This window comes from Helianthus annuus, chromosome 7 (genome assembly GCF_002127325.2).
Source record: "Helianthus annuus cultivar XRQ/B chromosome 7, HanXRQr2.0-SUNRISE, whole genome shotgun sequence".
NCBI classification, from domain to species: Eukaryota; Viridiplantae; Streptophyta; class Magnoliopsida; order Asterales; family Asteraceae; genus Helianthus; species Helianthus annuus.
In genome coordinates this window covers 120,712,179-120,727,536 of record NC_035439.2, presented here as the reverse complement: position 1 = coordinate 120,727,536, position 15,358 = coordinate 120,712,179, and the positions used below count along the sequence as shown (strand labels likewise).

The 15,358-nt window shown below is 44.9% G+C and overlaps 1 protein-coding gene across 1 annotated transcript; it reads left to right on the top strand.

Moving 5' to 3' along the window:
- Nucleotides 1-802: 802 nt before the first annotated feature.
- Nucleotides 803-9,718, top strand: LOC118480248. The gene is made up of 6 exons (XM_035974998.1): nucleotides 803-1,046; nucleotides 1,116-1,274; nucleotides 1,342-1,473; nucleotides 1,549-1,743; nucleotides 1,812-2,169; nucleotides 9,679-9,718. Exons 1-6 carry the CDS (start codon nucleotides 803-805, stop codon nucleotides 9,716-9,718), a joined length of 1,128 nt encoding a protein of 375 aa, XP_035830891.1.
- The last annotated feature ends 5,640 nt before the right edge of the window (nucleotides 9,719-15,358 follow it).

Below are 15,358 nucleotides of genomic sequence, written 5' to 3'. Positions count from 1 at the left end.
TGTCAGGCGCGTGGGCGGCCACGCGCGCGTGACAACCGTCAGCGGAAACGGCGCTCGACACGTGGTGTCCTATGATTCGCTCTTTTTGAACGTGATCATTTGTTTTCTCCCTCCGCATTAATTGCGATGGGTATATAAGGGGAAACCGTTCGTGGTTTCCCCTCACTTGTTCGAAAATTCAAAAAATTTGCCGTTTTGAGAGAGAAACTGTTATCTGTCTTCTCCGACTATTTTTTCTGAAATTCCGGTGAGGTTGCTGGTGTTTCCGTTGACCATCTTTTGTTTCTTGAATATTTCTGATGGCTGAACCATCGAATCCACACAATGTGGAGGGTGAAAACCCTGAACAGCCGGTAATGGCTGAAGAAGAAGACGAGGGGGCTGCCGTGTTGGTTTACCGGCGTTAAGGTGGACCAAGAAGTCTTTTGACAATCTTATGCTTACTGTCCAAATGCCCCCTGAATATGGGGCTCAATATCCATCGGAGGGTGATACTGGTGCCGACGCTCCGGCCGGTTATGTGACCATGTGGGCCGACTTTTTTGGTGACTGTAATCTCCGGTTACCGTTGACGGTGTTTGTCGTGGATGTCTTGGAGTGGTACAAGGTCCACATTTCTCAAGTGAGTCCGTTTGGTATGATTCGGATTCGAAATTTTGAGTTCACCTTCCGTGCTCTTGGTATAGAGCCTACCGTCAGAGATTTCCGACGGTTCTATCAGATGACTTTGTCCATGGGGTTCTTTTCTTTCCGTCAACGAGACGGTACCCCCAAGCTGATGACTCCCCCCAAGGGGATGACGATGTGGAAGAAGAAATTCTTCTACATCAAAGCTGCCGCCATTGTTGCAGATATGACGTTTCGGAATGTGACCGAGACGATCATCGCGGAGACCATTGCGGTCCCAAGCTCGAAGTCAGTGGAATGGTTTCCTCAGTTGCAGACCATTGAGACCGTGAAGCTGACCAATACGCAACTATGGCTGTTGCGTATGATGCTGAGGAGGAGCAAGAACTCGAAACCCGTGGTGCGGGAGAAGAGCGGTGGTACGTACTTTTTATCTGTTTACGGTCCTTATTTTTGTGTGCGTTACTGATATTTGTGTTTGCTATCAGAAAATGCTCCTGCATGGAGGATGTTTGCCCCGGATTTCCTGGGTACGGTTGAGACCGTGGTTTGTGCGGATGGTGAAGAGGATCACAATACTATCATCCGTAGTAACTTCCGGGTGCCTACTGAGGCTGCACTGGCAGTTGAGTTGCCGTCAGGCAAAGGTATAATATCCAAGCTTTGTCACTTGTGTTGATAATGTTGGTTTATTGACGTATTGATTCCATGCAGGTGATCTTGGGGCCCTGGGGGACCCTGAAGCGAAAGGTGTGCCAAAGAGGCAAACTGTGAAGGGCGTGCGCTTTCGCCAAAAGAAGATAAAGGAGGTCACTAATGTGCCTCATCTGGTGCCGCAGGCAGCAGGTATCTCTCATTCCTCTTTTCGTCGACACAAGGATTATGTGATAGTATCTGATACCCTTGAGGGTTTGGGTACAGCCGCGGAGTCACGTTCTGGTGCTGCGAAGAAGCAGGCAGAAGAGGTGGCTGCGGGAGGGACAGCTGCGGGTCCCCCTGTGATTGGTGAGAAGAGGAGGCCAGAGCAGAAAGCTGCTGGTGGTGTTGAAACCAAACGTCGGAGACTAGTAACCAAAAGGTCTGCTCCGACGCAGAAAAAACCTGCGGTTGTCGTTGGTAAGTGTAGGCTATCTAGTCTTAACTGTTGTGTAACTAGTTTTGATAGCTATTTGACTTTTTTGCAGAGCCTCAAGATGAAGATTTTTCTATCTTCGATGCTCCGGAGTCCCCCCCGCGTGCCACGGGTGCGGGTGCAACGGAGGTGCCGTCGACACCTCCCGTCAAGGTGGTACCTGAGTCAACCGTGCAGAAGGAGGGTACCGCAGAGAATGCTGCGGCCCAGATATTTGATACTGTCGACTCGTCCAACAATCTGATCTCTCCCAATGAGGGAGACGATTTGAGTGTGTGGTTCACTGCTACTGGGAAGCAACATTCTGATGCTGAACCGCAAAAAACTGGCGCTGAAGCGCGGCAGCATGATGCTGGGCCGCAGAAGTCTTCGGTTGATAAGGGTACCAGCTCGTCTGCCGGTGGTGCGGGGTATGACGGGCCTCCAATTCAGCCTGGGGAGTCTGAATTGGAGTATTACTACTGCACTTATTCCCCGGGTCGCAGTATGGTGTATCACCGACCCCCCTGGACTGTTATGCAGGGGGATGATATTTCGAATGATCCTACGGCCTGTAAGGAGATTTTGGGTGGTCTGGGGACCCCCTTTGAAGTTGAGCGCGCCCGTGCCGCACCTCGAGAGTTGCGTATAAACCAGCTCTCAACAATGTTGGTAGGGACTTCCATTGTGGCGAATGCCATTTTGGAAGACTATAAAGTGCTGGGTCGGCGCGAGGAAGATGCTGCTCGTATGCGGGCAGAAGCGGAAAAGCTGGTCCAGGCTGCCCGTGCGGGTGCGGAGCAGCTGGAGAAAGACAAAGCTGCTTTTGAGAAGCAGAAGCAGACTGCTGAGTGGGCTGCCACTGCCCAGCTGAAACAGGTGCGTACCCTTGCTAAACTCCTTGCTGATGAGCGCAAGAGTTGGAACGAAAAGTTGTCCAATGAGCGCAAGAAATGGAATGAATCTTGGGCTAAGCAGAATAACGTTCTGTTTCATACTCGGCAGGAGTTGGCGAATGTCAAGGCGGCAAATGTTGCCTTGGGCAGCGAGAAAGCTGCGGCTGAGGCCATTTCTGTTAAAGCGCTGCAGGCGAAGGCCGACGCCTTGAAAGCGCTTGAAGAGGCCAAAGAAGCCGGGGCTCGTGCCTCAAAGGCCCTTGAAGAGGCCGCGGAGAAGGAGAGCCGTTCTTCCAAGGCTCTGGAAGAGGCGAATGCGGAGCGCATTCGTTTGGATAAGGTTGTCTCCAGCCTTCAGGTACGTTTCGTTACCTCTGTTGTATATTTCCTTTATTGTTTTGAAAATATTCGTCGAGTGAACTGTTTGCTGAGGTTCAGGCCCGGGAGGTCGCGGTTACGGACCTTACTGCCCGCGTGTCTGCTGCGGAGAAGCGGGCTGACGCTGCTGCTGAGGCCAAGGATGCCTTGGTGTCCTCTTTTAACCAACTGGAAGCTGACCGTGAGTGGTTGCGGACTCACGGCATCGCGCGTGTAAGTATCCATTGCCTTTACATTGGCTTGGATTAGTATTTCAAGACTTATGATCCTTTTAATGCAGATTGTCGAGGCTATAATGAATGCCCCTGAGACCTCATCTGGTTTGGACCTGGTTAAGGAGCGTGCACGCGATGCTGGCTTCAAGGCTGGTTATAACCGCTGCATTGGGCATATCAATGTATTATCCGCAGGCGGTTATACTGATCAGGCATCCGGGTTCCGTGATGTGGATACCGAAGGTCGTCTGAAAGCGGCCGTAGCCTCCTTTTATGATACGCCCCTTGCCTGTGTAGGGGAGCTGGACGAGTGTTTGGAGGTTGCGGACTATGTCGACCGCTTGCGGATGCTTTATCCGGATGTGGAAGAGGAAGAACCCGCTGGTGGTGCCGGAGGAGACGCGGGTACCAGCGGTACAAAATAGGGTTTAGGTTGGCGAGTGTGCCTCCTTTTTGTATTCCTCTTGTATAGAATAGGAACTTTATGTAAATTCAGTAAGCATCATGTGGATACTTGAATTTTTTGAATATAAAGTTTCTTTGTTCAGTTTGTACAAGTGTTTTTAATTCTTGCATGTCTGAACGTGTGTATGCGTAACTTTACCCATTTATGAACGGGGTCAAGTATACTCCATACTTTTGTTGTATGGGTATGCATCAATTCTGTTATTTACCGTGTGAGGGTTTTAGAATTGCTTAAGCTTTGTAAAAGCTTATATTACCGGAACTCTACCCATTTGTGAATGGGGTCGAGTGTACTCCATACCTTTGTCGTATGAGTCCGCGTCAATTCCATTGTTTGCCTTTTTGGGCTCAGGAATTGTGTCAAGTGTTTAACAAAAACTTGTGTATCCGGCCGGATAAAACATGCAAGTCTTTTTGCCTTTTGCTGGCCTATTACAATATTTGTGTGTGGTTACCACTTTGTATGGGTATCGCGAATGAAGATTTTGCCAATCTGTTTTTGGGATACCGCAAAGTGGAACACGCATTTGTAATAGTAATAACAAACAATAATGTAGAAAATTGCTTATTTATTTATTTGCAAATGGCCTGCGGCCCAATAGGTTACATAGAGAAATGTAAGAACATGGCTTACATATAACAGCGTCGAAGCTGTTGTGCATTCCATGTGCGTGCGATAGGTTCGCCTTCTAGTGTTTGCAATCTGTACGCGCCTTTCCCTAAGACCTCGTTGATGAGGTAGGGTCCTTCCCACTTGGGGGCAAGTTTGCCTGGGCGCTCGGCATTAGATGCCTCATTGTCGCGTAGGACGTAGTCTCCTGGGTTGAAAGTACAAACGCGGACGCGCGCGTTGTAGTACTTTTCAAGTTTGGATTTATATTTGGCCTCGTTGATGGCAGCGCTTTCACGCCTTTCTTCCAAGAGGTCCAAATCGATCCTGCGTTCCATGTTGTTGTCTAGTTTTTCAATAGCCAACATTCTAGGAGAGGGGAGACCTACTTCTGCGGGGATCACCGCTTCTGAACCGTAGACTAGGCTGAAGGGTGTTTCCCCATTGCTTGTTTTTGGGCTTGTGCGGTGAGCCCATAAGATACTTGGGAGTTCATCGACCCAGCCACGCCTGGCCGTTCCCAACCGTGCCTTGATCCCTTCGACTAGGCTTTTATTGATACTCTCGACTTGGCCGTTCCCTTGCGGGTGTGCGACTGAGGAGAATATGTGCTCAATGTGTAGTTCCTCTAGCCATTTTTGAAATTCGTCGGCAGCGAAGTTGGTGCCGTTATCGGTGACAATGCACATTGGTAATCCGAAACGGCAGATGATGTGTTCCCAAATGAATTTTCTTGTTATCATAGCAGTGGTTGAGGCGAGTGGTTTTGCTTCTACCCATTTGGTGAAGTAGTCAACCGCCACTATGATAAATTTAACCGCACCTGGAGCGTTAGGGAAAGGTCCCACAACGTCAATTGCCCATTTCTGAAAGGGCCATGCGGTTGTGACGGGGACTAAGTTGTTTTTTGGCCGCAAGGTTTTTGGAGCATGACGTTGACAGTCGATGCACTTGCGCAACTCTTTGACGGCGTCCAGGTGCATGCCGGGCCAGTAATACCCGGCATTCATGATTTTGGCCACTACCTTTTCGTCGATTTCTGGAAGCGCGTAACAATCCTTGGGGCAGGCTTTGTTAAGGTCTTTGTAATCGACGCACATGCGCCAGCCCCCGGACGGTTTTTCTACCATGACTGGGTTGGACAACCAAGTCTGGTATTTAACTTCCCGCAGGATGCCTGCGGAGAGCAGTTCTTCGATCTGCTCTTGCATCGCCTGATTTTTAGCTGACCCAAGGTGGCGTTGGCCTTGGATCACTGGCTTGATACCTGGCATGGTATTCAAGTGATGTTGCGCAATATCACGTGGGACCCCGGTCATGTCTGCGGGTGTCCACGCGAAGATGTCTTGGTTCCTGAAGAGGAGCTGCTTCAGTTGCGCTTTGGTGGTCGGGGACAAGGCGTGACCCAATGTGACCTTTTGTTCTGGGTATCTCGCGTTGAGAACCCATTTTTCTGGCTGGTCATTGGGGGTGGGCCTTGCGACCTTGGTCGGACGTACTTCGTCCGACATCATGACGTCCCTGCGGGCATAGATTATCGCGACCCCCGATTCGGTTGGGAAACCAACCGCAGAGTGGGGGACCGACGTAATCATATTGAAATCTCCTTGGGATTCTCTCCCGAGGAGTACGTCATATCTGGAGGTGTGAGGTAAAACCATGAAGTTTACCTCTTCTGTCCTTGTGCGGTTTCCGCTGGAAAGACGCACAGGAAAAGTAATCTGGCCTAGGGGAAAGACAGTTTCCCCTGCGAACCCGGTTAACGGGTAATCTACTGCTTGCAACCGATCTTTGTCCTCCTGGTCGAACTGGTTGAAGCATTGTTCGTAGATTATATCAGATGTACTGCCCGGGTCGATGAATAGACGCTCGGTGCAGTAGTGTGCCAGTTGGCCTGAAATGACGACGGCGCGCCTATCGCGCGGTCCGCCTCGGACTTTTGGAAAGACGACTTGCTCGTCCTTCCAGTCACATTCCGGCCTTCTTGCCGCTTTCCGCGGCCTGCCCTTGCCTCCGTGGATCATGTGGGTGGAAGCCACGTGCATGGTTCGCTTCCCGGAGGAGGTACCTTCACCGTGAGGGGTAATGCGCTTGGTGGGTTTTTGCCCCCCTGGCAAAAGATGTTGCAGTTTCCCCTCCTTTAAGGCGCGCTCAATCTCCAGTCGGAGACTGATGCAGCTGTTGGTGGTGTGGCCCGAGTCCTTGTGGTACTCACAGTAGAGTGTGAGGTCCTGATTTTTCTTGGACTTCATTGGTTGGGCCAGTCGCAAGAACTGTGGGTCCGCAAGGAGGACCTCACTTGGCGACATGGTGATCTCGGTCCAGTTGCGGTCCCGAGATTCTTTCTTGGACGCCCGATTGTCTCGGGCGGGGTTGTAGTTCTTTGGGTCGAACGTGTTGGTTTGCGGGAAGTATGGTTTGGAAATATCGCGATTTCCAACGTCCCGGTTGCGTTTATTGTTACGTTTGGACCCTTGTTGGGATGTTTCGGCTTGGGGTTTTGCCTTTGCCACATGCGGTTCGAGTGACCGCTGTGTCTGGGCGTACTTCTTGACCGCAGTCATGACATCTTCCCATTTTTTGGGCAAGCCCTCCTTGCCAGAGATGGTCATGATCATCTCTCTGTCTTTGACGGCCCGGATGAAGTGGTTTCGTGCCATTTGGTCTGCCACGTCACCTATCTCCAGGCACTCTTTATTATAACGGACGACGAATGCTTCGAGCGATTCGTCGTTCCTTCGCCAGATGTTCATGACGTCACACGAATCTCGTTCGTGGCGTCGCTGCTGGCAAAAATGTGCGAGGAACTTGGTACGCAAGTCCTCGAATGAATCCAGTGATCCCACTGGCAAAGAATCGAACCATGCCCTGGCCAGGCCCGTAAGGGTCTGGGGGAAAAAATTGCACCAAGTGGGTTCGTCCCACTGGCCGTTGATGCCCGCGCCCATGAAGACGTTCATGTGGTCGTCCGGGTCGGTCGAACCATTGTATTTCCCAACGTTGAATGGGAACTTTGTCGTGGTGACATGGGCGTTGGCAATCCGCGTGCCGAACTTGGAATTTTCGGCCGCTGCCTTTGGCCTGTATGGTTCGTTCGCAGGGCGCTTTGCCGCCCTAAGGTATGTGTTGCGGGGGTGACTGGGAGGAACATAGTTGCGTCCTCCCGGTCTGCTACTGGTGTCATGCGAATCACCGCGGTAGCTATGGTCGTCAGGGTCGGTATGACCGTACCCTTCGGTGTATGGTTGTGGGCCCAATCGGCTCTGAATGCCGGGGCCGCGTCTGGAGGTTGATCGCCTCCTGTCCTCGCCATGGGGGCCAAGGCGGGTATGTACCGGTCCTCTGGTGTGGGACCCGTATGAGGAATCATCCTCGTTGAGGGTGTGGACCGAACAGTAAGACGATCCCCTTTCTTCACGCCGGCTTCTTGAAGCCGGGCGTGAATGGATCCTGCCGTCGTATTGTAAAATACGCTCAACAGGGGTGTGCGGTGCTGGGGGAAGCCCAGCCCGTATATTCGCTTCAGTACAAGCGCGGTTGTATGCTGCAGTCAGCGTAGCTGCCTGCTGCTCGTACCAGGCATGAATGGTCGTGCCTGGTGGGATCACAGATGGGAATTGTGATAAGTCATGTCCGAACATAAAGGAGGGGCTCCTTTGTGTGGACGTGCCAATGTGTCCGGGTTGGGAGGTCGAGGCATTGACCCCTACCGGGTTTGGGATTGGAGGATTTTGGTTATCCGCAGTGTTGTTTTGGTGATCAGTCATGATCGTGAGAGAGGAGAAAAGGGATGGATTAGAAAATGCTAAGAGTAGCGGTGGGCGCCAATGATGAAACAATGGTTAACCGGGCAGGGTTAACTCACTGGTCTCGTCAAGAAGGGTTAATCCCTTCCTCTCGAGGATCGCTGGCCGGATCACCGGTGGTTGATCTCCTGCACAAGGAAACAAGCCGTGACTCGTAACAAGGAGGATGGGGTGGGGGGTGCTCCTTGTTACCACTCTCCGGCGTGAGAATCAGTAGTTTGCTTGGGAAGCAAAGTAAGATAGTAGTAGTAGTGAGAGAGTTGTGAGAAGATACCTCAAACCTGGTTTGGGGTTGGTATTTATAGCCGAGGAGTGGAGGAGGATGATGATGGATGGACTGACGACGTGCTGCCCCTTTTCAGGTGTGTCAGGCTCGTCGGTTATGGAGGTTACGCCACGTCAGTCCATTGCTTACGTAGCTCTGACAGGTAACTGTCATTGGTGCCACTTGCACTGTGGTCTCAGTACCACTTGCTTGAGTACATAGGATGCGGTGCAAGCCGCATCGCTACGTGCGGTAATATCTGAAGTTACCGCGTCTCCTACTTGTGATCAAGGAATACGCGAGATGCGGTGCTAGCCGCATCGTCGTCTTGCCTGCATCCCTTGTCGTGACGAAAATGTCCGTATGGTGCGGTGTCAGCCGTACCACTACGTTCATCTTCTTCTATGCCTAAGGTAAGGCTTTCCTGTATTGATAGAAGTGTTCACTGGACGCGGTGCGATGCCGCGTCGCTGTGAATACTTCCGTTTTCGTACACCAGATGTGATGCTATGTCGCATCACTCTACCGTTCTCCTGTTCCATGTAAGTCCTCATTTGTTACTAGATAGATTGGATTCAACCCTTGTGTCGATGCGTTCCCGCATGGGCACAAGTGGGTTGTTAGCTAGTGGGGGTTTTGATAAGGGTAATGGTCATTCGCGGTCGATGCTGACGCGAGATCTGGGACCATACCCCTTCACCACCCAACCTTCAACCCAATTTCGGCTATTTTCAAAATTTGTTATCAATGGATCCTCCTCAATCCCCCGCCTTCGACCCATATGGTTTTTGTTCCCCACAAGTTCCATCTACACGAGGAAATGTTGAACGTCCTCTACCTGTTTACAACGACGAGGACGAGGAGGTAGTGCCCGAAACTCAAAATTTGGGCGACCATGAAGATGACACCAGCGACGATGAATATAATGTGGATGAAGACGCCGGCAACGAAGAAGATGACGCTCGGGATAAAAAGGGAAAATGGAGAGCCAAAAATGGACAAAGGTCCAAGAAGAGGCGTTGGCGAAGGCGTGGGTACATTGCTCTACCAACAAAAAGAAGGGCAATCAACAAAACCGCGATAGTTTTTGGCGTAAGATTTTAGATCATTTTAACGCCACCGTTGGTGGAAGTAACCGTACCTGCATCAAGTACGGTCTAAATGGGGCCCGATGATGACGAAAATAAACTTTTTCAACGGCCTATACCAACAAGCGGTAAAAATTATATTTTTTAACGTTGTATATTTTTTAATTTTCTTTACTAAGTTCATATTTTTTTAACACTTATTATTTATAATATGTAGGATCGCACACGAGGAAGCGGGTGTAGCGATCTCAACGTGATAAAAGTCGCTTTAAAGGAATTTAAAGAGAGATATTCGAACGGTTTTCAACATGTCGAGGCATGGGAGGTCATTCGAAAACACGACAAATGGGCCCAAGTCCCATTGTTGGGTGAGGAAGGGGAAGGTTCGACACAAAAAAGAAAGCCCGTTGACGTGGACCCTTCCATACCCGATATGAACGAAGACCCCTCGCCACAAAGAACACAACGGCGAGACAAGCGTCAAGCGACATCGTCCGAGGGAAGCTCGGTCGAGTTGGCGGCACAATTCAAAGAGTACACCGCCATGAAAGAAGCGAAGCACACGATTGAATTGGAGGCGATTGAATTGAGGAAGAAAAGAGAGTCGTAGGCTCGCGAGCTCATATCGGAACAACGCGAGACGATGAGAAACTACAATTACGATCGAGATATAAAGACATTCCTCAAGCCGCACGACGATGCTCCGCCAGAAATGTTGCCGTTCATCCTCGCCCGAAAGCGCGACATCGCTAACAAGTACGGGTGGCCGTGCAATTTCTAAAATTTTTATTTTCTAGTTTTAATGTATTTTTATTTTCTAGTTTGAATGCAATTTTAATTTTCTAGTTTGAATTTAATTTTTATTTTTATTTTTATTTTCTACTTTGAAATGTCTTTTGTTAAATTTTATTTAATTTTTATTAATATTTTTTATAAACATGCATAATTACAACAAATAAAAAAACAAAAAAAAAATATAAAAAACTAAGTCCCCTAAGAGAGGAGTGCCGCCATCAAATTAGGGTGTGAGAGAGTTTAAGAGGGAGTTGACGTGGCATAACGTAATTGAGTGTGCGTAAGAGAGGGGACTCCCCTAAGAGGGGAGTGCCCCTCACACCCTAAGGTTCCCTTGTTCGAAATGTCGGAATTCAAAGTTTAAGGAGTGCCGGTATCAAGGCCAAAGATTTGGATCTATGCCCGATTATCATATGTGTTGGAACCTAGGTTAACAAAGGCGACATATATGGTGTCAGGTGGAGTGCCGATAAGCATTCCAAATTTTAAGAAATTTTTTTCTTAAAATACGTATGACTGGCGGATTAATAAAGAACTATCATTAAGTAAACAAACCTTGGTTGGAAAAAATGATTTATCGGTACTCAGTCAGAAAAAAGTCCAAATTTAGCTGGATAATACTAAATTTCATCAGAGATGTAGCGTCAGTGAATTCATCGGTAAATGGTCAATCAGTGTTTCATTTGTAAAAACATTACCTACGACCACTATACCGACAGAGCTTCGACGACCAGGGGCGGAACTACTGTGTAAGTAGCCGTAGCACGGGGTACGGCTCAACCCCGTATTCGTAGAGAAAAATATGAAACTTGATATTAGTAATTAAGCCCAAAACTTGTTTAATAATAAAGCCCTAATGATAATTAAGCCCAATTACAATAAAGCTCAAAAGAATAAAATAAACCATTGATTATATGCATGGACGGCAAATGAAAACGGGAAGGAAACCCAAACATCGAAGTGTCCAACATTCAACATCGCACGAACAGGAGTACATGACAGAAGCTGACGATCGAAATAGAAGCCGACGATCAGCGATCCAGCCCTGCTCATGCCTCACTGCCTGAAAATCGATTCAACCCGCTATTGTGTCTCCTTGACCGACGTTGACCGCCAGACCTGTTCGATTTCTTGTGAGTTTTCTGGTCCTTTGAATCATTGATAGTTTGATTTCTTGTTTAATGATGTTATAGTTTATCTAGAATTCTAGCTTAGTAGTTGTATATTTGTTAATTGTTAGGTTTTAGGACTTTAATTTTGTTGTTAAACTAGGGAGTAGAGAGTTGAATTCTTTGATTTGAAGTTGAAACTTGATTCTTTGAAGTTAAACTTAGGTATTTGTTTTACTTTATTTTTTATCGTCTTTTTTTATTATTGTAAGATTGCACGTTGAAAAAAATTGGGGTACCCCTAATTTAGTGGCCTAGCTCCACCACTGTCGACGACAGCTACTCATCGGTGATGACTTTTATCGACAGGTTTTCGACGGAAGTGTCCGTGGATGGAAAAACAAATTTGATCACATGGTTACATATATAAAACTTGCATTATCCTATATTGTATAACAGCAAATCTGATCAACATGTTAAAAACTCGATGTTGTGTATTTTCTCCAAAAACTTATTTACTGGAAAATTGATTAACATGTATGTATAGGATCAAACTACTAATATTGTGGTAGTTTGAATTGTGATTGGGAGGTAAAATATAAAAAGGAAAGAAAGGCAAACAAGGACGTCAAACGGTATAGATGAGGATTGACCAATCAAGTTGATGTTATCGACGGATCAAGCGGTACCAACCCAACCCAATCACGAATCCGTGTAGAGTAGTTAGAGTGGGGTTGCATGTTTTAACCATGTACCTCTGCAATGATCCATCACCATATCCGTTGCTTTAAGAAAATATATATTCTGAAGTTTAAAATTATAATTTATATGTCAAAGGTATTCTTCTCAACTTAATGTTCACAGAACTTTTGTAAAATTGTTTAGTATTTTTAAAGTTATTAAAGATGAGACCTTAAAAATTTGGTAAATATATGTGTAGTATAGGTTTTTCTTTTAAAAGTGGTTAGGAGTTCTAATCTTATAGTACTGAACGTTGATGTAGATTTAAATTTAATGTGTGTGAGCTAAACGGAAAAACTTAAAAAAAAAAAAAAAAAGATAACACAAGGCCAAATGGATCGTGCATGCCTTCCTATGACTTTTATTAAATTACTTTTACTTATCTTTTTTTGAAATATATTTTCTCAGTTTTTCTATGGAATTATTAAATTACTTCACTTATTTTTCAAACTATTTTTTTTTTTGAACGGCAAATTTAGATCACTGACGAACCACTGGAATATCATCGTGCCACCAGCAGAACCACCCGATCATATCCATCTCCACTAGGCTAATGCCTATACACCAATTCAGGAGGAAACCCAATAAATCTGGGAAAAACCCCCTTTGTGGGAATCGAACCCATGACCTAATGGTCATAAGTCTTATCCCACCACCAAGATATCACTAGGCTATAATGCCATGGGTATTTTTCAAACTATTATTTGTTTGATTTGCGATTGGTTTTCTTAAACTGTTTATCAATATTCTTTATTTCACTATTTTGTTATGAATTTCATTAAACCATTGTTGAATATTTATTTCTTCCCTCATTCATAATTTAAAGTACCTATGTTTATTGAAAATTCAAAAAACCTATTCTTACGTTCAAAATTCAAAATTCTGACTCCACATTCAAAATTCAAACCATATATATTCTAATCCTATAAATAAGATATAATTATCTGGCTCCACGTTCAAATCTCTCTCGCTCATATTTACATATGAATTTGGCTCCATATTCAAATTTCAATTTATCTCTCTCCTTTATATTTGCGATCATATCTCTCTTACTCAAATGCATAGCTCTCATGATTGAGCCGGTTAATCTTCATATACAGTTCTTTGTTCCAATATTATTTTTCCAACATCGTTGTTTCATGAAAGCTCTGTTTCACACACTCACCTTTGACCTCGGCTTTGCATATTCAGTTTGTTCATCTGCGATTACAGCTTTTTGTAATTAACGAAATTTTTCCAACATCATTGTTGCAACATCGTTGAGGGTATGTTTTTTCTCTGATTTTGAATCTTAAAATTTGAACTGATTTGTTCTAATTCTCTGTTTATATTTCAGCCTAATCAGAGTTGTTTAAAATTCAAACAATCAGTTGCGGGTTATTTTACGTTTGTGGATTCTTTTGAACTGTTGATATATGTTGATAATATTTATTTTAAGGTGTTGATATATTTCAGTTTTTTTTTCGAGCGAGCAGTGGGGAGTTCTTCTGCACTGTATTTGAAGTGTGAAGTGCAGAAAGTGGAGTACTTCTTTATGATAAATGAAGAAGTTAATGGTAATTATGAGAACCTGTTTTTTTTTATTTTATTTTTGTTCTTTCGGTCTATTGATATTTAACTTTTTACTACGATTATTATATCCTTCTTTTACATGAAACTTGAAGAAATATACAAGTTAAATAACATATATGAATTTTGCTCCACATTCAAGAGTTAAAAATGTCATCATACCCTTCTGTAGGTTCTTATGATTTAAAGTATCGGTTTATCAAGCAAGTTGAGGATCAAGTATATGAGGATAGGGCTACTGTTCAAGAGCTGAAGAGCTGAAGAGGTGTTTTGGTGATGTCTTTCTGCACTTCGGAATTCAAAAACAGTGAAGAAGCTTTTCATCACGTTTTACTACCATTATATCCTTCTTTTACATCAGAGTTGAAGAAATATACAAGTTAAAAATGTCATCATATCCTTCTGTAGGTTCTTATGATTTAAAGTATCGCTTTATCAAGCAAGTTGAGGATCAAGTATATGAGGATAGGGCTACTGTTCAAGAGCTGAAGATTATTAAATTTCGTTGTTCAGTTCTCAATGTAATTGTTGATCTATCGTCATATGTGATATGTAAATTTTAATTCTATTAATCTTTGTAGAGTATTTTATTTTTATTGATTTGAGCATCAACAGTTGTTAGTGTTGATACCTGCTATTGTAAATGTTGAGTTGCTATTGTTGCCAACATCTGTTATTCCCAACAGCAGTTTCGAAAGAATATTCAACCATTAACCCAACAGAAGTTCTGAACATTCTTAAAAAATAGGTATTTTGAAAAAATTTGACAAAAATCTTTAAAAGTCTGTTGAAAACAACTGTTATTAAAACATCTGTTTGTAGGGCTGTAAACGAACCGAACGAACACGAACAAGGCCTTGTTCGTGTTCGTTCGTTAAGGAAATAAATGTGTTCACGAACGGTTCATGAACACTTACCGAACGAGATTTTATGTTCGTGTTCGTTCATTAAGGAAATGAGCGTGTTCGCGACACGAACACAAACAAATACAAATAAATTTGGTGAACGCGACAAAGGATAAAGATAGATGTCCCAGAGAGTAGCACTCGAATTTGAATCCCTTATTGTGGGATGGAGGTCGATCGTATTCGCCGATGTAAATAATGAGAAATGATAGGGAAATGATGCATAAACAAGGTGAAAGTGGGTTTCCTAGTTTAATTGTTAGGGTAATAAAATAAATAAAAATTTAATAATATAAAAAGTACAAATAAAATATAAAAAAGTACAAAGATTTTCAATTAAAACACAAACATACAAACATAAACGAACGCAAATCAACGAATGTTCATGAACATGTTCACGAACACGTTCACGGACACCTTACCGAACGTTCACGAACACAATCGAACGAACGAGACCTCTGTTCATGTTCGTTCATTTAACTAATCGAACGAAATTTCTTGTTCATGTTCGTTCATTTATTAAACGAATGAACATAAACGAACTTCCTGCCAAACGGTTCACGAACTGTTTGTTGAACGTTCGGTTCGTTTACAACCCTATCTGTTTGGCAAAAGATTTATCCACTGTTTAAAGGTATTGTCTGTTCTCATAATTCCTGTTTTTTGTAACGACTGTTGAGTTGCTACTGTTGCCAACATCTGTTATTCCCAACAGTGGTTTCCAAAGGATTGTCAACCATTAACCCAATAGAAGTTCTGAACATTCTTAAAAAATATG